Source organism: Megascapheus bottae, chromosome 29 (assembly GCF_031878675.1).
Source record: "Megascapheus bottae isolate mThoBot1 chromosome 29, mThoBot2.hap1, whole genome shotgun sequence".
NCBI lineage: Eukaryota > Metazoa > Chordata > Mammalia > Rodentia > Geomyidae > Megascapheus > Megascapheus bottae.
The window spans coordinates 6849683-6874408 of record NC_143537.1 but is presented as its reverse complement, the minus strand read 5'-3'; the positions used below and the strand labels follow the sequence as shown (position 1 = coordinate 6874408).

The following is a 24726-nucleotide window of genomic DNA, read 5'->3' as shown; positions in this document are numbered from 1 at the left end:
CTCCAGGGAGGGTGATATAAGGGCATGAATGTGGAAACTGCCTGTTTTCTACAAACCCCTAACCCCGAGGGGAAGAGAAGGAGGAAGGGAGTTGTGAGGGACCAGCCTACAAGTCATAGAGACCCCATTTCTCCTTCAAGGGGCAGAGGGCCACCCAGCCTGGTCCTGCCACCCAATGATACCACTGCTGTCAACAACAGCTGGCTGGAACTTCCCAGAGGGCCCCAGGAAAGCCTCTCTAGCTGGATTGGGGAAGGGTCACCCAGTTCCCAGGAGATGAAATATTTACAATTGTAAATAAGGGGGTACAGACAGATAGATGACTGACAGAAGGGCAGAGGTTGCCTGCAAGGGTTACAGAAAATACAGGATAGGATTTTTCACAAAGATTTCCTCGGCAGATCCCACCACGACCAGCAGAGGTGGGGCAAGGAGTTATTATCTTCAGTAACAGAGAAAACGGAAGATCTGGGTAATGAAGTTACCCACGTAGGACACACCCCACTGAACTGGCAAGTGTACTTGCTGCTCAAGCTGGACCCCTGGCCCCTGGCCCTGTCCTTGTTCACCTAGAGCTGGGTGCCTCGGCCCCACCTCCGCTTCCAGCTTTAAATTAAAGATAAAGAAGCTCATGAACTTTCCTGCCCGGGCTGGCAATGAGCTGTGATCCTCAGATCTCAGCCAGCCAAATAGCTAGAAATACAGGTGTGAGCCACCCGGGTCTTCAGTCCTCTCCCGCAGCCCCGATTCTCTCCATTGCCCGTCTCAGTGCCCCTCTCCCCAAACATAGGTGCTGGATTTCTTGCTCTCCTAGTCCTCTGCCACACAAGCATGCATCACTGCCTCCTCAAATATCCTCCAGTCCTTCTCATTGGCTTCAAGATTAAAAAAAAAAAGAGCGCACGCTCTTCAAGCAGCCTGCAAAGCCCTATAAGCTCTCACCCTAGGGGCCTCTCCAGCCCCCCCCCACCATTTCCTGCCTCCCCAGGGTTCTAAGCACTGAAAGCCCCCGTTTCCCTCACTTCTAGGTCTTTGTTCCTGTCCTGGTACAGCTGTGGCAACTCATATCCGGCATGTGTAGCCAACCCTTGCCCCACCCTCCCCATTTTTCTTTCTTCATTTCCTTCTAGAAGCCTCCAGAATCCCCAATTCAGGGACCGTACTCTCTCCCCATGCCCCTAGCGCACCCATCTCCTCATATTTAAGTTGTCTTTTTCCTCTTAAGTCCTGGATGGCAAGGACTGGGTTGGGTGGGCCACCGCCTCTCTGGGATACGTCCCCTACCAGGCACGGCCTGCCTCAGTTGCCACTCACAGTATATGCTGGATGAGGGGGGAAAGAAAGAAGGAATACTCAATGAATAGTGGAGATGTGCAAACACAAGGTCATGGAGATTGAGAGATGGTTCACACCTATAATCCCAGCTACTTAGAAGGTAGTATAGGACTGGTTCAAGCCTATCTGGGGCACACACACACACACACACACACACACACACACACACACACACACGTTGGTGAGATCCTCATTTCAGTGAACAAGCTAGCCATATTAGTTCATGTCTATAATACCAGATATCTGGGAAGTCTACCATAGGTAGAAAGGTGGTGGTGATCTGAGGCTAGGCCCTGATTTAAAGAAGTGAGACCCTATCTGGAAAGAAACAGAAGTCAAAAGGGCTATAGATATGGCTCATGTGGCCAAATGTTAGGCCCTGAGTCCAAACCCCCCAAAAAGGAAGGAAGGAAGGAAGCAAGGAAGGAAGGAAGGAATGAAGGAAGGAAGGAAGGAAGGAAAAGAAGGTAGGTTAAGCCAGATACTTTCTCAACCTCCCAGTTAAGTTTAATGGAGAACTTCATACCAACTTTCCTAGAAGCCTATTCAGTTAACACTCAGGAAGTGAGCCATAAGGTTTGTATATGCCTCCATGCTCTAAAAGTAAAGTTTTTTTCTTGAAATCAAAATATGTCCTCAGAACTGCATACCCAAAGCTATGGACATGGTAATGGAAATACAAACATAACTATATAGACATAAAAACCTATGACTCTATAGACATAATATTTTATTTCATAAATTAATATGTTTCTATGACATACAAACCCTTAGCCTAATTTTGATTAAGTTCTAAATACTAAGTCCCAGTGATTGTAATTAGAGATTCCCTCCTTGAACACTTATTTGTTAAACTTGTCATTTAAAATATGATGTAAACATAAGCCATATAATGAATGATTGTTGTTCTTAAGGTACTATGTTATCTCTCATCACTTTTGCTGCCCCTTGGTTATCTCATATTGTTACACTATCTCACTTTGTTACCTGACATATCAGATATATTTGTATATGGTTTTTTGAAATTGGATAGGGAACGGGGGAAAACAAGATGAGGGGTGGAGGTGGGGGGGAGGGAAATGGGGACCAAGACATGTGAAAGGGTATCAATGTATGGGAATTAATGCACCATCTATCTGGTGAATATCATGTAACCCTTCTATTAATTACAATAAAAAATATATGAAAAAATATATGTCCTCAGGAAGACAATTCAGCTTCTCTCCTGGGATGGATTCAGTGAACCCAGGACTCTCAGATCAGTCTTGTTTTCACAGATTTTTTTTTTTCTCCTCCACAGCAGGCATGCTCCATGGGCCAAGAAGGAGGACTGCAGGAAGTGGATGGGGGTCAGAAACACCCTCAGATTTCAAGGGAGCCTAGATGAGCCATTTAGTCAGATCCTTGAAGCTGGGAGCACAGTGAGGACAGGAAGGCGGGACTTCCGAGGCATCCCAGTATTCACTGCTTCTGAGGACCCACCCAGAGCCAGCCCAGGAGTCAGGAAGCCACCTTGGCCGGCTTGTCCTCACTGAGGCTCTACATGAGCCCAGGGATACCTCCACCCACGCAGCTTGACCCAGATTTCCCTTCCATGGGGACTGGGTGTCAGGAGATGCTTTTTGTTCAAGCTACAGAAAACACAGGCTAGTTGTTAAAGGTAGGACCAGAGAGATCTCCACCCCAAAGAGAAACTATGGGAGCATCAAATTTTGAGCCTGGAACCACTGAAAATCCTCTGGAAGCCAGGAGAGAGAAAGAGAGAGAGAGAGAGAGAGAGAGGGAGGGAGGGAGGGAGGGAGGGAGGGAGGGAGAGAGAGAGGGAGGGAGAGAGAGAGAGAGACAGAGACAGAGAGAGACAGAGACAGAGACAGAGAGAGACAGAGAGACAGAGAGAGACAGAGAGAGACAGAGAGAGACAGAGAGACAGAGACAGACAGAGAGACAGAGACAGAGAGAGACAGAGACAGAGAGAGAAAGAGAGAGAGATAGACAGAGAGACAGACAGAGAGACAGAGACAGAGAGACACAGACAGAGACAGAGAGAGAGAAAGAATAAGAGAGAGAGAGAGACAGAGAGAGAGAGAGAGAGACATGAGGAAATTCTATTGTTTTTAAGATGAAACCAGGAAGTAACCAAGCCAAACACACACACACACACACACACACACACACACACACGTTCCTTCTCAGTATGCCTACTTTTGCAAGTTACCAGCTAAGGAGAAGGAGAACTCTGCAAACTCACCAACAGGAGTAGAGATAGGAAATAAACAACAAAACAAAACAATGAAGGGCTGATCTGGCAAGTGTAAATCCTGAAGGTCACCGGGCTTCAGGGTCGGCCTCGCCCTCCTTAACCCACACACAACCATTGTCCAAGGACCAGGGAGTTCCTCGCATTCACCCAGCAAATGATAAAAGCTACAGTTAACTCCTATTTCCTGCAAGGGAGCTGGACATGTTTCTCTTTTTCCTGTCTCTCCCTACGTTAGCCCTGTTATACTGAAATAAATCACCTCTAAAACTTTCACCTTTGGAGACTGTCCTCTTCGGGAATCACTCTGAAGCGAGTGGATCTCAAGGCCCTCTGACTCTTCCTGGTAGCTGGGAAGCTATGGGGAGCCCTCATTCCACACCCCTGGGACGGAAGCCCCAGCCCCTTCCTCAGTCTCTCTCTTCTGAGTAACAGGGTCACATGTCTAGTTAGGAATACTGACCTTCTTAGGACTACAGCTTGCATTCCCATTGATTCAATCGAGCATTTATATGTTGGTTTCTCAGTCTGACTCCCAGTCACCTCTCCTCCTGGCCCCGGCAAAAGCTATCCATTGGCTGGGCCACTGGTGACTGATGCTTGTAACCCTAACTCCTCAGAAGACTGAGATCTGAGGACCACTGTTCGAAGCCAGCTTAGGCAGGGAAAGTCCGTGAGACGACTACTTCTCTAATTAACCACCAAAAAGCCACAAGTGGAGTGTGTGGCACAAGTGGTAGAGCACTAGTCCTGAGTCAAAATCTAAGGAACGGTCCCCAGGCCCTGAGTTTAAGCCCCAGAAGTGATGCATGTGTGCATACACACACATGCGCACAACTCTGAGAATCAGGATGACTTCCATCTGGGTAAATGGAAGTCAAGAGTTAACAGCCATGTGTACACTACTGTTACTATCTAAGTCAGAAGCCTGAAGATGAAGGGATCCAGCCCGGATTTCTTCCCAGTTCCACCCAGCATCCCTCAGCCCTGAAAAGGGTCCATCTGAGGCCACCAGAGCAGTTGACAGCTTCCTCCCATTCATTTCCTCCCCCCACATTCCCGCTGAAGGGCAGCCAGAAGAAATAAGCTTGAGACAAAAGAAGACAGTGGATATTCTTCCTGGCCAGGCGGCAGCCCAGGCTGCGTCCCTAAAAGGAGATAGAGCCGGAAGCAGTGAATGGATCCCAAACCCCATTCCCCCTAACCCTTACTGAATAGTCCAGGCCTGGCCAGGGGAGGGCCCCAGGGTCCCAGAGCAGACACAGGGGGCTAGGCTGTGCCGGCCACTGGAACTGGGCCCCTGCTAGAAGCAGGGTGGGTTTCCTTCCGGGACAGTAGATCTCAAGATCAACCTCTCTTAATTACATTTGGAAAGTCCCTCTGACATCATCCTTACATGTTTTTTCTGACCCTGCAGAATGCAAAGAACAGTGACTATTTATTGCGATGCTGCGTTGTACTGCACACTGTAAGTCCAGTTAGTGTGTGATGCTGTGAATTCAGACCATTGTATGTTTGATGTTCCTGGAACTGAGGAATCAAGATTTCTCTCCCCCCTCCCCACCCTCCAAGTCCAAGAGACTCAGTGAAGTTCACAGTTCCAAAGAATGCAAGGAGCCAGTGTCACCAGTCTACTCTGACCAGGATGAAGGAAGGCAGAAGAAAGAAGACTGTAATGCCTCCCATCACCGACTCCCCTCACCAAACCTTCATTCTTGTGCGGATCATAGGTCTGCTCTCAATTTGCCAGACATTGTATGCAGTTCACAGTGATTAACTAGATATCTCTACACCACAAGCTCTGGCTATTTGTTTCCTGGGTGTGCTGTGTGCAAATCTCCCTTTACCACTCTCTCTCTATATATATAAACATAAATAGATAGGAGAGCTAATCTGGAATCAACCACTATTTTAACTGAAGCATGCCTTCAGTGAACTAAAGCATGCTTCTCAAACCTTTCTTTTCCTTATAAGGGCGACATGGCTGCATATTTCAGAGATTAGAATGTGGATGTGTTTGGGGAGAAGAGTGTGCATTTCACAGTTTACCACATACCCTGCAATGAAGGTATTAATGGTGCTTGTTCTCATGCAGGTGTGTAAACTGCAATCTAACAGCCCAACACATCAGAGATTGCCTCTCCCCACTCCCCCAACTCTGCCTCATGGCTGGTAAATTAGTTCAACTCCTCATGCTTCCATTTCCTTATTTACAACAAGGGGATAATGACAACATCGCTCCTGAAATAGGCCATTGTTTGAAGAGTCTTTGTGAAGGACAGCTCAGTCAAGACTCACTCAACAGTGCTCATCGGCAGGAATGCAAGAGACCTGGACCACACCACCAAACACCTACCCAGGACCTGGAAGGAAATCTGGGTCTCCCCCGGCACCTAAATCCACACCTTTCCACTCCATGGATTGAACGGTTTGGAGCAGCCGAGCTTTTGCCTTTAGTTTCAGCACATCTACATCATTTCCATTTGGGGATGTTGCTGTATAACTTCCGGTGCCAGCTCCAATCTCAGAGCTGGACTTCCTGGGACAGAGCTACCATATTTCTAATGCTGCCACCTAGCTCCATTCGAACGGTCACAACCAAAGGCCATGAACTGAGCAGCAGCTTGGAAACAACAGAGACTCATTTCTCACCATGGCAGGGGTTGGCAAGTCTGGGATCAAGGTGTTGTCCCCTTTGGTGCAGGAGAGAACTCCCTTTTGGCTTCCTGTGTGATTCTTCCAGCTGTGTCCTCACCAGCTAGGAAAGGGCAGGCTAGCTCTCTGGGTATCTTTTGTAAGAACCCCATTTGGAGCTTAGGATTTGGGAGTTGAAAGAGATATAAGCCTTCAGTTCCTTGCAGTCTGAGTGCTAGGTGCAAGGGTGTGGCTGAGAATTTGGCTCGGCCGGGCAGGTACTGTCTGCCAATCCCATCTGGTCTGCAACTCCCCGGGTTCTTCAGAGGAGAAGGAGAAGGCTACAAAAGAAATCATCCAAGCCTACAGAAAGTCAAGGCCACCGGGCCCTTCCAGCCCAAGGTGCCTGCCAACTCTGCGCTTAGAACAACAATTTCCCCATGCATTCCCCGTCTTCAAGGAAGCAGGGTTCAATCCATTATTGACCCTCTCCTCCTCCAATAACAATGACGACGAGCTCATTGGAAGGAAACTGCAGGCACCCACAGGCATCAAATTGGGGCCCCCACCCATGCACCCAACTGCTTCCTCCAGACCCATCTCCCCCACTGGAGCTGCAGCTGCCCAGAATGTGGGGTCCAGCTGCAAGCCCAGCTTAGAGAAACATTTTGAATACTTCAGATCCGCCAAATACTTGGTTTAAGAATGCTACCCTTTCATTTCCGCGGCCATGTGTGTTTTAAAGTGAAATGTAATCCATATGTCTGTGATTCATGTCAGTGTAACTCAGCCAAGCAAACGGCTGGGCGCCGTGGGACAGCGGCTAAGCCATTCTGAGCTTGTTTTGATCCAGGAAATTGAATTTTGCCAACAGCTGCTGTTAAGGCAGGGTCAAAGAGAGGCGTCCTTTAGCCTAGATAAGATGTTGAAGTCTACTGCTGACCCGAGAGGATGCTGTAGGGGGAAGCGTGAAAACAGCTTGAGTGGGATTCTGCTACATGTTTCTGCCAGCCGTCCTTAGGAGAGAAGGATAGGAATGATAGATGGTACCTAGCCAGGCCGGTGGCTCATGCCTAGAATCCTAGCTATAGCTACTTAGGAGGTGGGAGATCTAGAGAAGCCAGGTCAGGCAGGGCAGTCAGGTCTCTAAACTCTTATCTCCAATTAACCACCAGAAAGCAGGAAGCGACGCTGTGGTTCAAAGTGGTAGAGGCTGGGCTTGAGCAGAAAAGCTCAGGGACAGCACCTACACCCTGGATTCAAGCTCCATGACTGACCAAACCAGAGTGGGAGAGGAAAGAGAGAAGGGGAGGGGGGGACAGGAGGGCGGGAAGGAGGAAGGGAGAGAGATGGTAACTGGTAACTAACAGTGGTTGTGACTGTCAACCTAGCTAATCCAGAGGCTGAGATTAGAGAATCAACAGTCTGAAGTGAACCCAGCCAGACACATCTCAGACTGTTATCTCCAATTAGTCAGGGGGGGGGGGATCCAGAACTAGAGACATGATGGCTCAAATGGTAGAGTGCTAGTCATTGAGTGAAATAGCCATGCTAGAGAGGGAATGCCTGAGTTCAAGCCCCAAGATCAGCACTCGGAAAGCAATTTATAACAAGATGATGGGAATTTATCCATCCTGCCAATCACTAGAAAGCTTTCTGCTGGCTACTTCTCCCTTCCATGTTCCTCTAGCACTCTGTATCATCCAGACAGGTCTGAGAGGAAAGGGAGGAGGGAGCTAGAGCACATCAATAACAGAGAATGGTTGTTAATTTTCCAGATCGTCCCACAATTTCCAGAACAACAAAAACAATCCTCCTTTCCTGTAATGTCTCTGAACTAAGAGAATTAAGGTCAGAAATCATGGAGCCTACGAAAATCCATAAACCTCCAACTGCCTGAATTCCGTCTTGACAAGTCTTACTAAGCAGCGCATAAAACAAATGGCCGTGCTTAATTTGCTAGACTTTGTTCAGACAGGACCTCTCTCTGGCTGCCTGGGCCAGGGCACAATAAATCCAATGGGAATAAAAGGACGAGGCTCTGTTTCTCCACCTAAATCTTTATACCATCATTTGGACTCAAGGAAGTAGCATTGGCTAAGGAGGAGATTCCACAATGTGCTTAAGATGCCAGCAGTGAGTAGGAAAGGATGGCTGGACCTCTTGGCAAAGTGCCAGTTGCTCATTCGCTTTTTGAAGGTGACCTTGTAATACACTGACCGATCCCTACTACTAGCATAGCCAAGCGAGCATCCTGGGAGGGAGTAGAAAAGGTCAATCTGTCCTCTCTGGGGAGTAAATGGAGGGGAAAGAGAGGGGAGATTGCCAGAACCCATCATACATCCCTAGAGACGTTTGGCTGCCAGGGCACTAAGGAAGACTCCGTGTGTTTACCGGAGACACAAACCCTGCGCTGATGAGGCTGTTATGAGAACACAACCAAACTCAATGGAGAAAAAACATGATGGCTTCTGCCTCCGAATTATGGGTTGTGGAGCTGTAGCCTCAAATTTCTCTCCTATAATTACATTTCTTTGTTCTTTTTTTTTTTTTTTGGTAGGTCCTAGACTCAGGGTTCCGTTCTCAACCTCAAGTTGGTTTGGGGGCGGGGATACCATAATGGTCTTCCCACAACTTAACAAACTGAGTCAGGGACATCCATTCCATGCTTTTCCTTTAAATAACACAGGAAGGAGCCTTGGACTCCAACTGGGACAAAAGCCCATTTTCCTGACGAGGAGGTTGAGGCTAGGGAGGGCAGGCTGGGGTGCTGCCAGGTTCTATTCCATCCGTCTCCAGCTCAGGGTTTATGTCTGTGGTCCACAATCACCAGCTGGGGCTGACATTGGCAAATGGCGAGCAAGAGCCCATGTCAAGATGGAACAATGCACTGAACACGGTTGTGGGACTTTGTTATCTTCATGACATCCATGTTGAGTCACAACAAAACAAAACAATACAATATGCCTGGTATCATCTCATTCTGCTTCTCCTCTCCGGCCTAAGACAGCAATCTGTATGAGGAAGGTCACCCTTCCAGGCAGCGGTGTCTGAGATTACAGGTGAGAGTCACAGCGCATGCCCAGGGAAGAGCAAACCTTCCAAATAGAAGCCCATCAAATACAATCTCCTCGTGGGGGAGAAGCCCCTCATGCTTTCTTTAGTGGGTATGGCTGCCCTCTTACAATGAGTGTGTACTGGCTTCACAATGTAAAAACGATGGAACAAGCCGGGTCCTGTGGCTCACTCCTGTAATCCCACCTATAGAAATCAGGATAGCTGGGGGGGAGGGGAGAGGGGTGGTGCAAAAAGTTCCAGAGACTTCCACTGCAACTAATAAAAAGTTGGGTGTGGTGATACAAGCCTGTCACCCCCAACCACACAGCATGACTAAATAGACAGATTCCAGCCTAGGCTTTATTTCAGCAACATGCAAGACCCTCTCAGAAAATACTGAAAGCGAAGAAGAAGAAGAAGAAGAAGAAGAAGAAGAAGAAGAAGAAGAGAGAAGAAGAAGAAGAAGAAGAAGAAGAAGAGGAAGAAGAAGAAGAAGAAGAAGAAGAGGAGGAGGAGGAGGAGGAGGAGGAGGAGGAGGAGGAGGAGGAGGAGGAGGAGGAGGAGGAGGAGGAAGAGGTGTGGCTCAAGTGGTAGAGCACCTCTCTAGCAAGCACAAGTCCCTTGAGTTCAAACCCTACGACGGCCAAAAACTTGAGAGCATAAAAATGAAAAGGACTGAGTGAGAAATAGTAAAACCTGCCATTTACCAGGCACAGAACACAAGAGGGGCTGGGTTAGAATCGTCCCTGCAGCACAGTTATCTCACTGTCCCAGGGCTCTGTGACCCAGGACTGTGACTTTGTACCCAAGCAAGGTTTAAAGAGAATGCTGCTGTTCAGTGGCAGAGCCAGGATGTGAATGTTCAGGGATGGTTTCCTTTTTGGGGGGAGGGGTACTCATTTCTCAGGCTTTCCTTAAGTTGCCTCAAAGCAAAAGCTGTGCATCTCAGGGCTGAAGCTCTGCTAGCTACTTCCTCTCTCCTTCCCCGGGCCCCTCCTCCTGCCCCTCCATCCTCTCCATTCTAGGCAATGATCTCTCCATGTGTGAATTCCATTAAAGGCTACTCACTGCTATTTTGGGCCCTGCATTATTAGCACAAGGGCTTTGGATTTGATAGGAGAAGGCCAGACACCTCAGGCTGGTGAAAAAGCAATTTAAAATATCCTCTCCGCTGCACCCCACCCCCACCGCCCCACCCCCAGCCTCAGAAGCCATTACCCATGGCTCTTGGGAGGCCCAAGAAGAAACCATTTGGTGAAGTACTGGGGGGAGGGAGGGAAGAGAACTAGAAACTTCCATCCTCTATGGTCCTTTGAACTTGGCAGTTACCAAGTTATTACCCTGGAATTCTCTCAGCTTTCTCCATGGCTCAATCATTCAGGTCTGGATGTATCTTAAATATCAACAATCAATATCAAAGTTGGCAGGTTCATGCCAAACCACCATTCACAAAGGGTGAACTCCCTCCCTCAGTGTGTGTGAATGTGTTTCCAGCACATATCCTATGTGGGACCCATTCGCTCACTCTTTCAGTGGTCTTATCCCAGCTTGACCCCTAAGTACCTACAAGGGTGACTGGAATGTTCCAGCCAGCCTTGGGGTAGATGAGAATGATGGAACTGGCTGAGGAGGTTAAGAAATAACATTGAGAAATCACCAAACAGGGCTGGTCTCCTCCCAGCTATTACAGGAACAGCCACTTGAAAACCTCAAAAAGGCCTTGCTGACCCTCCATTGCCTTAGGCCCCCCACCCCCACCCCAAGAGCTGTTTTGGGTCTGGACTCAGCCCTCACCATGAATGAGGAGGCTTAGGGGAAAGAAACACAGCCGGAAGTCATGTGCAACTGGAATTCTGCTCACTAACACATGTTCAGAAACAAACATATATATATGTATATATATATATATATATATAAATTTTTGCCAGATTTGAATGCAAATAACCGGAAGCAGCTTCTTGGAGGATACCTGAGGTCACGTCGCTTCCATTTTCACAACTCTCCTGCTTCCAGCCAATTCAAGGCACTCAGAAACTACAACCGGCTCCTGCACTGCTCACCCAAGAGCTATCATCCAGCTGCAAACAACAGAACCACATCTGGGCAAACTCTGGAAGTTCAGCGTGGGGTAATAAAGATCTCACAGCTCCTGGCCACTCACCCTGGGCCCTGTGAATGAAAGGCCCCTCAGCTTTGTGTCTATGCCCAGGAAACGGAGCTGTTCTCTGCTCTATAGATAACTTGGTAAGCATCAAGGGCTTAGGGAAGAAAGAGTCAGGATTAGCATTTTTCTGTGGAAGGCCACCTACTCTGATAGGCACTATCTTCTTATCTCCCTAAAGAAAACAGCCAAAAACTTGAGGACTCCACCTTTATCCTCTTCCAGTGAAAACGTGGTTAACAATTTTCCAGGGACAAAGTCTGAGCTAATGGTGGACCAGGTCAAGAATGTGAGCAGGGACTGGTGGAATTCTGTTTACTTTTCTCACCCTGCCCCCGATTCTCTCTTTATCCTGAAGCCACCAGGTCTGCACCCCAGAAGATGTCTCTTATTGTGGCCTCACCTCATTTCGGATTCCTGGATGTTGCGGGCCCGGGGTTTAAAAAAACGTCAATCTCAGATCCTCTCAACCCCTCCTTGAGGTTGGCATGGCTGTTCTCATTTCACAAGTGAGTACACCCACAGACCTTCCAGAAGATTCGCTGATCTGCCTGAGGTCATCTTCTGTAAGTCTAGACCCAAGTCAAGAATACAAGCGATTCTCTCATCCCCCCCCCCCCTCAATTGCCTGCAGTGTGGTTTTAGAGAGGGGTCTCGCCCACCCTGCGTTGAAGCTTCTGCATCTGTGCCTAAAATCACAGCAGCTGGTGTGATTGTTCTTTCCTTTTGGTGGTACTGAACTTTGAACTCAGGGCTTCGTGCTTGCTTAGGTGGGCACTTGGAACAGTCCCTTTTCACAGATAAGATCTCTAATTTTTAGCATGACACTTCCCACTAGAGCTGGGATGACAGGATCTAGCATGTTCTGTTGAAATAGGGTTTCACAAGCGTTTGTTCTTTTGCTTGAGGCTGGCCTGGAACTAAGATCCTTCAGTGAACCTTAGTCCCCCCCCCCCTCACCGACTCCTCACGGCAGGGATAACAGGTGCCTGACACCTTACATAGCTACTGATTTTCATTTTTCTTCCTGTGATCTTCTGCTGAAATCTGCCCCCCCTACACACAAAAAAGGCGGGAAGGACACTGCACTGACCCACTATCTCAAGATTTGCCTCTGACCACTTGGGGAGAGGGGCGGAAGGCCAGGGCCCCTACTCACTCCCCTGCAGGGCTGAACAGGACAAAGAGAATTGGATGACATCAAGAAACATTTCAACAAGAGCTGACAGATGGGGGACAGGGAGAGGTCAGCACAGGTCTCTGGGGTGGACTTGGAGGAACCACCCCTCTAGGGGCCTTTCCTTATACAACTGCAGGACACTCAGGAAGGAAAATCCAGCACTTCCCCAAACCAGTCAAAGGCCTGGCTTTACTCCAGGGCAGAGAAGAAATCACCACGATGACCTAAAGGACATGGTGCCTGGGGCAGTGAAGAGATGTGGTTCAGGAGACACAATGGCTTTAATCACACTTGCAACACTCGCCTCCCCACAGCCCAAATTTGGAATGAGTTACATTCTCCCTTGCATCTGAGGCATGTAGCCATTCCCGTCTTCCTGGAGAAGGCAGGCCCTGCTCAGTCCTTCTCCTGGCAGTGGAGAGGAACTGGGCAGCTCTCCAAACCACGTGCCCTTCTCTGAAGGGTCTTGAGTGGGAGATAAAAGTAGGAGGCTATTAGAGAGATGACAAAAACCTTCAGAGACCTCAGCCAGACATGGAGAGCCCTTTCTCTTGTGCCCACCCACAGAAACAGACACACAGCCTTGCTCCGTGGCTACTACCCCTCAATGACATGAATCGGGATGCAAAACTTGTTGTTGTTGTTGTTTGCATCAGTATTAGCGCTTGACTTCTGAACCTGGACCCTGCATCCCTTTGCTTTTTTTTTTTGCTCAAGGCCATCACTCTGCCACTTGAGCCAGGCCCCTTCCTCCACTTCCAGCTTTTGGGTGATAAATTGGCAAGAAGAGTCTCCCAGACTCTCCCGTCCAAGCTGGCTTTGAGGCTGATCCTCCGATGTCTTCAATTCCAGAGCAGTTAGGATGACAGGCATGAACCTCGGGTATCTGGCTGCAGCCATGCTTAATGGCAAATCAGCATGGAGACATTTGAGAGCTAGCTGCATGTGGTTAGGCAGACAGCAGAGCAGAGCAGAGCCCAGTGAAGCCAGGGTTTCTAGTGACAAGGCTCTTAATGGCAGAATCCCGGGTTTAGGAACTGGAAAGGCAACAGTCTTTCCCTCCCTTAATCACACACACACACACACACACACACACACACACCCCTACAGCCTGTAGTCAACTCCTAGACACAGGAAATGAAGCCTGAGGAAATCTGAGAAGGCCATTAAAGCAGTCCAGCAATCTCAGCAAATCCAGAGCCAGTTTAAAAAAAAAAACAAAAAACAGAACACACCAAAAACCTCTGTCCTTGTAAGATGCTCCCGTAAAGGGACCAAGGACTGAGAGCTTGGGGTCAGCTCTGAGAACCACTTCCTTTCCATGCAGTGGCACCTGTGTCCGGCACTGACATACAGGTTCATTGTTTCATTACAGACAAAGGAAGAAGGAGCTGACTTACTCATTCTTCTCCAAGTCCAGGACCAGCTCTCGACCTTCAGCCATTACCCTGAGCTCAGCTCTGAAGGGATGCTGCAAGAAAGAACAACAAAAGAAAATGAATGGCTTGAAGGCAGAGAGTAAAGCTTCCGGAAAGGGCACAGGACCCAGACACTGGAAGTCAGTAGGAGGCAACTGTGTTTCCAGATCAGGCATAAAATGACCTCAATCCCACAATCCCACAACTCCCCCCCTCACCCCAATCCTTCCCAGCAGGCCAAGGAGGGAAAGGAGCTCCAGGCTGAGATGGGCCTGAGTGCCTGTGTGTGGTCTGGGGAGAGGAAAACATAGGAATTTCCTGGGGTCTGATCTGAATCCCACCATTGCAATTGTGTGTTTCTTTTTTGTGATGCTGAGATGATGATGAGGATAATAATAATAATAATAATAATAATAATAATAATAATAAACCTTGTAAGGATTACATGTGTTGAGTGCGAGCTATGTATTGCTCGATAAATGTTGGCCACCATTTGTAAAATGTCAGGGGATCTCTTCAGAATGGATTCTTAAATATTATTTTGATCCTCACTTTGGAAACTCCAGTCACTTCAGATGCAATAACTAAAAGAACCTTAAATTATAATTTCATAAGCCCAAAAATAGCTATATTTTACATGAGCAGTTTTTCTAGTCACTTAAAGATGCTACATACCCACAGCATTGAAGATATATAAATTGGAACCAAGCATGGTGATGTATTTATATAATCCCAGCCTTGGAAGGATGAGATTATAAAACTATAGATTCAAGTCTAGCTTTGGATTATATAGCAAGACTGGATCACACACATGCATGCAGAGAGAGAGAGAGAGAGAGAGAGAGAGAGAGAGAGAGAGAGAGAGAGAGAGAGAGAGAGAGAGAGAGAGAGAGAGAGAGCTATATCTGACATCTCAAATACACTTCTCTGTGACTCCCCCCAAAAAGCACAGCCAAAGTGACACCATAAAAGAAATCAAAGGGGAAAAACTTGAATCTGTAAGTCTGAAGTCAAGGAGCCTGTGGGAAAATGGACAATCTCTTACCCTACCACTGAGTATTTAAACTGATATCAAGTCTCTGAAAAATAATGGATCAAGAGGGCAAAACATTGCCCAGTACTGGTGGCTCATGCCTGTCTATAATCCTAGCTACTCAAGAGGCAGAGATTTGAGGACTGCTATTCATAGAGAAGCCTAACAGGGAAGTCTGTGAGACTTCCAACTAACCACCAAAAAATTAGGAAAATAGAGCTGTGGTGGCTCAAATGGTAGAGTGCTAGCCTTGAAAGAAAAGGCTAAGAGACAGCATCCAGGCTGTGAGTTCAAGACCTAGAGCTGGCAGAGAAAAGGAGGGAGGGAAGGTAGGAAGGAGGAATGGGGGAGGAGAGGAAGAGGGGAGGGAGGGAGAGAGGAAGGAAGGAAGGAAGGAAGGAAGGAAGGAAAGGAAGGAAGGAAGGAAGGAAGGAAGGAAGGATGGATATTTTAAATCATGGGATCAAAGTGCAGAGAGACTGGTCATGCAGACAGAGAGACACAGCCCCATCTGCGCCACGTCAAACAGCGCCCATCAAAGGGATAATAGAATTCCTACACCAAAATGGAGGCAACCATGTGACCGCCATGAGAAGAGACACTGACACAATCCAAACACTCTGCCGTCTCATCCAGCAACTTGAATGCTAATGTTTATTTTCAGGGGATAATGTACACCCAGCTCTCTGTTCTGGAAGGTGCTCACACAGACACTCCAGGCAAACACTGAAACTGTGTTTGATGGATGGGGGAAACGGCCCGGGTCTGCACCACTCAGCAGCTTTCCCCTTGCAGCATGAATGCTGCATTAAACCATGTGGTCCTGGGGAACAACGTCCTGGGGCGAGGGGGGGGAGGGGATGTCTAGGGGTGACTGGCTGCTTGTGCACCATGCTCCCTATAAAAGGCTGCAGAGCCCTTCCCGCCTCTTCAGGGCTACAGTAGATACAGCTCTAGAGAGACTACAAACCTGCCCTGTCTGTTTGCACCCTTCAAATTCAGCATTAGCATCTGCTACACTATCAGTGTTTGATCACTGCTGAGTGCGTGTGAGTGTGAATGTGTATGTTTATCTGCTTGCTTGTTTTTGTGGGTACTGGGGCTTGAACTCAGGGCCTGAGTGCTGTCCCTTGGTGTTTTACTCATGGCTGGTGGTCTACCCTTCGAGTCTATACCTCTGCTTTTTTGCCCTGCCTGGCTTTGAACCACAATCTTCATATCTCAGCTTCCTGAGATACTAGGATTATAGATGAAGCCACTGGTGTCTGGCTCCATTTGTGTTTAATAAATGAATGAGCTAACATAAATGAACTTAAAAAAGCTTTAGGGAAGGGGCTGGGAGTTTAGTCTAGTAGTAGACTGCTTGCCTAGCACGCATGAAGACCTGGGTTCGATTCCACGGTACTGCATACATAGATAAAAGCCAGAAGTGGTGCTGTGGCTCAGGTAGTAAGAGCTCTAGTCTTGAGAAAGTCCAAGGACAGTGCTCAGGTCCTGAGTTCAAGCCCCAGGACAAGCAAAAAAAAAAAAAAAGGCAAAAAGAAAAGAAAGAAAATGAGTGAACTCTAGCTTTAACATTTCTCTTTCTCTCAACCTCTCTGGCATTCGTTTCTTCATTCCACAAAACGTTTCTGGTGCCAGGCACTGCGCTGACGATTCTGACAGAATACAATTACCCACATTCTGGACAGACGGCTGGGAACAAAGGCAGGATCTCATCCTGGGCTTTGTTTCTTGGGCTTTTCCTGAGGATGCCCGCTGTCCCACATCTGGAGGGTCAAAGGAGCCTCTATAAAAAGCATCAGATCCGCTCCCCAGGCAAGAATGGTGAGGCAAACCATCTAAGGTCTCCATTTTTAAAAAATAATCTGCTTCTCACATGGCCATCTATTCATCTGTCTAGACTTTTCCTGAAAGCTATTCTCGGCCTTTCCTACTTTTCAGGGCAAAAGGTTCCTTGCTGACAGCTGTCCTGAAATTTTCTCTGTTCCTTCCCCCTTAGTTAAACCAAATCGGCACATTTTGGGGGTATGTCTGTATTCTGGACATTTCTCTTCGCCAATCAACTTTCCAGACTCAAAAGCTACAATATCTGAAGTCTTTCATGATGTATTTCTCTCTTGAAGGCACTGTGCTCATGTATACAGCCAAAAAACAAAACAAACAAACAAAAAACGGGCCTTTCTGAACCAAACAGATGTTAGGTACCAACCCCTCCCTCTGAGTGCACTTCTGGTTTTCTCGTGGTTAACTGGAGATCAGAGAGTCACAGAGGAAGTGACACTGTGGCTCATATTGGTAGAGTGCCAGCCTTGAGCCAAAGAGCTCAGGTATAGTACCCCCGCCGCAAATTCAAGCCCCACAACTGATCGAAAAAGAAAGGTCTCACAGATTTTCCTGCTTGGGCTGGCTTTGAACCATCATCCTTAGATCTCAGCTTCCTAGTTAGAATTACAGAGTTGAGCACCCAACTAAGACTTAGTTCGCAAATGAGGAAACACAACTTCTTTACGAAGAACAAAGTCATGCAGGTTTCTGTCACACCATAATTTCATCACCTTTGAGCAGGAAGAGTATTGTAGACAAACAGGTCCTGGCTAAAAGGGCAGAGTAACATCTCCGATGTCTTCTCAAGCCTCTTGCTGAAGCCTGTGCATTTTGCTCATATTCTGTCTCAAAAGCCTACAAGACTTTAAGATACATTCTCCAACCTTAGGTGCTAACCCTGTATCTTCTTTAAAATAACTTGCCTACTCAGTAAAAGGCCCTGAGACCAAGTTCCAATACCAGGGGGTTGGGGTAAAGGGAACATGGAGACACTCGTGAAGCATGGTGGCACACACCTGTAATCCCAGCTATGGGAGAGGGAGAAGAGTGGTTCATATGCTAAAGCCAACTCTGGCCAAAAGCCCAAGACCTTATCTGAAAAATAACTAAAGCAAAAAGGGGTGGTAGAGGGCTTGGCTAGCAAGCACAGGGCCCTGAATTCAATCCCGGTGCCACCAAAGTAAAATATTTAGCCAGACAGGGAGACACGGAGACACAGACAGTCAGACAGACAGACAGACAGACAGACAGACACACACACACACACACACACACACACACACACACACACACAGAAGAAACGTCATCTCACAAGAAAAAAAAAAAAAGAAAGTGGAATCATTCCCTTTTCCTCCCAGTACACTACCTTAGCAATGTAATGAGGCATATATTGTGCAGTATGACGATATTTAATGAACCCTGATCAAAAATGGCTTCGCTCACCTGGCACTGGTGGTGCATGCCTATAATCCTAGCTACATCAGGGATGGAGGCTAAGTCAGCATTGGCGGCTGTGACTTAGTCCTTGAGTCAAAGCCGGAAAGCTTGAGCAGGCTGCCCCTGTCTCTGAGCAAGGGAGCGTGTGAGGCTTACCTTCTCTTTGGAGGGGCTTTCTGGACTCTTCCACTGAGGTATTATGAGTTCATGCTGTAGCGGAAGGCTGCCTTCTCCTCCTCCTCCTGCCAACACAAGACACACAGCCATGGAAATCCCAGATTTGCAGCCCCAAAGCCCAGCACTGAAGTTTCATGCTGTAGCCCCTTCCCCAGAAACAACTCTGCCTGGGGACCTCAGAAAGCCCAGGACTCCCTGGGAACACATGCACATGGCTGGTGGTAGAGAAAGGGCCCTCCGCAAGACCACCTGGGACAGGCCAGGCAGAGAAACCATCCAATATTCTCAGTGTGTGCACAAAAGTAAGCCCAGGCCAGGGCCTAGGGCCCAGTGGCAGGCATCCATGTCAGATAGAGTAGTCAGCAAAAATGATATTTAATTGAGACCTAAAGGACCAGGGGAGAGCCCCCCCCCCACCTCCAGGGAGAAGGTGAGACAGGTGCAGTAACTGAGTAGAGGAGACTCATGGAAGACAGAGTGAGCAGACAGAGATGTAATCACACAGAGAGACCTGGGGCCTGACGGTGTCTTGGCCATGCATGTCTGGATGTCATTATAAATAGACTTAGAAGGCACTGGAGGTTTCAAAGGCAGAGTAAGAGGATCTGTATTATGTTTTAAAAAAGCTCACTGTGTCTGCTGCGGGGGCGGCGGGGGATGATGGTGGGAGGGTGGGGGGGTGGAGGCCCTCGTGGGATGCCATCGGTGAACAGAAAGGGAAGGAGGGGATTCTGGGTATCTTCTCCAGTGAGCCTTCATTTTCACATTCATGACAATGATACCCACTACAGTCGCTAGAACTCGCTTCCTACCCAGCAAAGAACCCTAGCACTGCCTTATGCTCCCTATCAGGGGTGACTCACTCCTTCATTATCCAGATTCAACTCCCGATTTCTCCTTCCTCCTCAAGCCTAGCGTGCGAACGAGGCTTTCTACTTTATAAGAAAAGGAATTGAAAATGCTGGGGGAGATTTGTTCAGGGCACTGCAGACCACAAACTGCAGCCTCAGACCATCTGCAACTGAGAACTTTCTGAACCCCACACAACTTAGCCTCCATCAAAAGGCCAACGCTGCCCGGTGGCTCTAGTAAGCCCAATTATAGCTGAGCACCAATGGCTCACACCTGTAATCCGAGCTACTCAGAAGGCTGAGATCGGAGGATCACAATTCAAAGCTAGTTCAGGCAGGAATGTGTGTGAGACTCCTACCTCCAATTAGTCTCTTGAAAGCCAGGAGTGGCACTGTGGCTCAAAGTGGTAGAGCACTAGCCTTAAGTGAAAAAGCTTAGGGACAGCATCCAGGCCCTGAGTTCAAGCCCCATGATCACCATCAAGTTATCTGTTCAATGTCATGGCAGAGGTGGGGGGGGCAGTTTAGCAAGCCCTCCCATGGGTTTTGACTTATCTGGGGGAAAATTGCCTTTGGCTTATGTACTACTGATTCAGATCTTACAGAGGCTCCCACCTGTAATCCAGGCTACTATGGTGGCTGAGACCTAAGGATTAGAAGAGCAAAGCCAGCCTGTTCAAATAAATCCAAGGAGCACCTATTTCCAGGTAACAGGAAGCCAACACAAAGGCAGAGTGGAGGCCTGGTTTGTGTGTAGGGTGGCAGCTTTGATCCAAACAAGAGTGCCAAGCCCTGAATTCAAGCCCCACCACCAATATACACACGCACAGAAAACAAAAAGTATCAATTTTGGGTTTCTGAGGCTCAAAGACAAACGATTTTCAGTACAATAGAAAGCTGACCAATATTACATTGTTTTACCCCCACACCCCCTACTTCTGAGTCACTGAGATTTCAATTTCTCCCCAGTGCCAATTAGTTCCAGTAATTACTCCTTTTAACCAGCATCACCAGAATGGAGAATGTAACGATTTGGGAAATGCAAAGAGCCAAATGCAGGACACAAACATATGTTTGCAATTTTATCAATAAATATTCATAGGAACACACCGAAAGACTGGAAGGAACATCCCCACATTATTCATGGCAACTGTGGGATTGCCAGACTACACGTTATGAAAACTTCGGATGCACTTTGCAGTCCTTCCAGGTGTTCCAAGCCACGGGGCCTGGCTGAGGTCTCCAGGCCACTGCCTCCGGACTTGAAGCAGCAGATGGCTTCTCCCTTCCCTTTCTCCAGGCTTTCTCCTGTGGGAGTCACTGCCAGGGGCCTGTGCTCGTCCCTGGGAAAACGAGGCAGGCCGGTTCCCTCAAGTTCAAGAAAACCTCAACCCCCAGGCCCAGCCAGTCGGCCCTGTTGGAACCAAGGCTAAACTTTCTTGGGTTGTCCAGGCAGACGGGCCCTCCCACCCCACTTCTCCCCCTCCACCCCAGTGGTCCCTTCCAAGATATCCTTGTAGAGCCTCCCAGGGAAAGGAAGGAGGGAGGGCGGGAAGAAGGGAAGGAGGGAAGGAAGGAAGCACAACCATCACCAGGCCAACCTCCTGGCTTCACAGATGTGGAAACTGAGGCCGAGGGAAGGCAGCCATCGGGGTGGGCTCTGGTTTCCAGCGCCAGCACGACCTCTCTCTCAGGCGTCGCAGTAAGCATCCGCTTTTCCCCCCGCGTGCCTCAGTTTACCACCACCCGTACAATGGGCGCGTGGAAGAGCGCACAGATTCTTGGCTCGGCCGCTCGGGGGCCACACCCAGAGAAGCCCCGGCGGGCGGCGGAGGGGAGACCCTGCCACCGTGCCCCGACCCCTGGTCTTCCCTGGCACCCGCACGCAAGCGCCCGGCACGCGGCCTAGCGCCCGAGGGAGGGACGCGGGAGGACGGCGCAAGTGCGGGCTGGTGCGCGGGTCCTGGGCGCGTGGAGAGCTCGGGAGGGGAGCCGGGCGCGCGCGCCGGGACGCGGGGTGGACGCGGGATGGACGCGCCCGGGCGCGGCCGCTCTCCTCCCGCCCGGTCCCCGTGGGCACCGCAGAGCCCCGACGATGCCCCGGGCCTGCAGACGACTCCCGGGGTCCCCAGGCCCTCCGCGCGCGCGCGCGCTGGCGCGGCCTGTCCGGCTCCCGGCCCCGCTTCCCCGGCCGCCTACCGTGCGTCCAGCCCGCCGCCGGCGGCAGGAGAAGCGGCAGCACCAGAGCCAGCGGGCAGAGCCGGGCGGCGCCCGCGCCCCCGGGCATCGCGGCGAGCGGCCCTCGGTGTCCCCCACCCCTCCACGGTCACTCGGCTCCCGTCATGCCCGCCCCGGCCCGGCGGAGAGTCTGGAGGCCGCCGCGGCGCGCGGATCCCGGTCACCCAGCCCGGGTTCAGACGCCCCGCCCCGGGATGGAGGAGGGCGGGGAGGGGGAGGGAGGGAGGGAGACGCGGGGTGGCGGGGGGGAGGAGAGGCTGGGGTCGATTGGCCGGGGAGGAGCCGACTCCGCCCCCGTGGAGCCCCGCGGGCGCCGGCGGAGGGGATGGGGGGGACCCTCCGAGCCCACCCCCCCCCCCGCACTGGAGAAGAAGGGGTTCGCGGGCAGGGGAGGGTGGAAGCGGCCGCGGGGTCGTCTTGGGGGACCATCAGGCCGGGGAGCCCCGGGGTCCCCCCAGGAGGACCCCCACGCGCGCCCGCCGGCCAGAGATGGTTCTGCTGAACTGGATGAAATTGAGACCCGAACATGACCCTGACTGTGGCTTACTGGGGACTCTTCTCTGGATGAGTGTCTCCAGGAAATCACCGTCTCTTCCCGGGACTCCATGGGTCCAAGAAAAGGACCATCTCGCAGTGGCCTCCCCGGAGGGTGGGAGGGGGTCAGGGACAGGATCCCTGCGTTTTTAGAGATGCGTCTGGGGCCGCACAGCTTGTGTCAGACCCTAGAATGGTGCAACAAGTTTTAAAATTGTGATTAATAGAAGGGTTACGTTATATTCTCCTGATAGAAGGCGCATTCCTTCATAATGCCCTTCTCATGTTTTTGTCCCCATTTCTCTCCACCCACTCCCTCCCCTCAACTTGTTTTCCCCCCATTCCCTATCCTATTTCAAATATATATATACAATATTTCAGATAATAAGGTAAAATACTGTAACAATATGAGAATAACCAAGGGACAACAAAAGAGATGAAAAGTAACATAGTACATTAAGAACAGCAATCACTCCTTATATGGCTCTTGTTGCCATATCCTCATCATTTAGCCTCATCCTATATGGCCTTATGTATCTTAGTATAAACCTTGGACTCTCCTAGCAGAGGATTACACCAGGGCAAAACCCAGGTGATTAAAGCGCCCTTCCTCCGTGATTCAGAAGGTTCCTTCAAGTAGTTCTACTGTCCCCTCCTGCGGGTCCCAGGATCCTCTCGGTCTTCCTTTCTCTCATCCTAAGTTCTTTGGTCCCAACTGGCAGTGCCTTTGCTAGTAGAACTCCATCTCCACACCTAGCCTGTGTTAAAATGGCTCGCGTGGGCCCCGTGGGTGCTCTGTCTTCTTGATTGCCCACATGCAATTCTCACATCCTCTCCAACAGTGTGTTTTGGTCAAGAAGAAGCTGAGTTTGGGGCAGATCTTTCTGTTTGGATTGCTTTTCGCAGAGCAGATCCTTTCCTTGGTCTTGTTCCTCTCACATTTTATATAAGTAGGGGTGGGGGGGGGAGATAAGGCCCAGTGTATTACTTTGGAATAAACCTCTCCTGCCGTATACCTTCCCTGCAATAGTTAGCAGGCTTAATGTGCCCCCCTAAAGACACAGGTATTGAAGGCTTTGTTCCCAGCTGGTGGTGCTATTGAGAAGGGACTGGATTTTGTGGGTTCTAATTTCATCCGTGTGTTGGTGCATTGACAACTGTGTAACTAAACAGGATATTTGAAACTGAGGCCTGGTTGGTGGAAATGTGTCACTAGATGCTTGATTCTGCATGGTGAATCTTATCCGCAGACTCTCCCTCTTCCTCCTTTACTTCCTGTCCTCCCTCTCCCTCCCCTTCCTTCTCTTCCCCTTCCTCATTCCTCTATTTCTCTCTCGCTCCCATTAGGCCTCAATGCCATGGAGCCCAGTGACCGAAAGTGGCCTATAATATTAATATTCCTACCAGCACCATGTTCGTGATAACATGTAGCCTCCAGGCAAGCGGTTGTCTCTCTGTAATGTTCTGCTTTTCTCACTGAGCCCTGGCTGCAGTGGTCTTAGCATCTGCATTTCTAACATAGGTCCCTTAGTGGCATCTAGGCTCTTTCCAAAGTGGGGGGGGAGGGGGGAGGTGTCAAAGCTCCAGTCTCTTCTCACTACTTCCTCCAAAGTCTCTTTCTCATGGTCACTGGAGCACCATACTTCTCAGGACCAAAATCTGCAAGACATCACTGGATGTTTAACACCAATGTATTTTCTCCCTGTGTAGAAGAAGGCTAGACTATGTCTAAGACCATGGTGCCACTGGGATGATTTCTGGTGAGATCATACAGCCTCTTCATTCCACCTGGCTGAGGGGAGGGGCTGTAGTAAGAGCAGAAGAACCATCACCCTTTCCATCTCATTGAACATCCATGACTGCTCTCTCTCCCAATGTAGTTACATTGCGGGGAAGGGGAGAGGCTGTGTACACAGAGATTTGGTACAGGGGACAAATCAGTACTGTAATAGAAGCTGTAGTAGTCCCAGAGCCCAAAAGACTAGAATTCTAGTCCTAGTGAACTCTCCAGAAAACTCGGTGACCTGGGGTAAATCATTTCCCCTTTCCAGGCCTGGTTTCTGATGAGTGACCCGGAAGAAGTCCAGTGGTTAAGGTTCCACCAAGGAATCTGGAGGTTCGGGGCTCTGCATCTCGTGGGTACCCCCTTCTCACACCCAGGAACAAGTAGGTCTAGAACAACTGCCACCCCCACCACCACCACACACACCCGGGAAGCTTTTCCATTCATTTGTGAAGAATGTGTGTGCTATTTATAAAGAATCCTACATCTCTATATGATAATCTTTAAAATATTCATCACATTGAGTCTAGTAATTACAACTCTGGGAAATGTTCCTTAAAAAAAGAAAGAAAGAAAGAAAAACATACTCTACAGTGCACCCACCGATTTATGGACTAGAAAGTTCCTAGCAGGTTATTTATAATAGTGAAAATATTGGAAACAACCTAAATATCCAGCTGTGGAGGAAGAGTTCATAAATTATTTAATAGCTATATGATGGATTAATGTGAAGCCACTTAAAATAATGAAAGTTTATGCTCTGGTGTTAAGTGAAAAAAAATTACAGGATCCAAAATTACATTT

The 24726-nt window shown here is 49.1% G+C and overlaps 1 protein-coding gene across 1 annotated transcript in view; it reads right to left on the bottom strand.

The window, feature by feature from the left end:
- Positions 1-21719, bottom strand: part of Adam19 (ADAM metallopeptidase domain 19) — a 63737-nt gene extending 42018 nt beyond the window's left edge. Inside the window, exons 1-3 of the mRNA XM_090320713.1 lie at positions 21567-21719; positions 18496-18581; positions 14025-14095 (exon numbers count right to left, since the gene is read on the bottom strand). Coding sequence (XP_090176839.1) covers positions 14025-14095; positions 18496-18581; positions 21567-21654 — 245 coding nt within the window. The 5' untranslated portion in view covers positions 21655-21719. The remainder of the gene's footprint in view (positions 1-14024; positions 14096-18495; positions 18582-21566) is intronic.
- Between the last annotated feature and the right edge of the window lie 3007 nt (positions 21720-24726).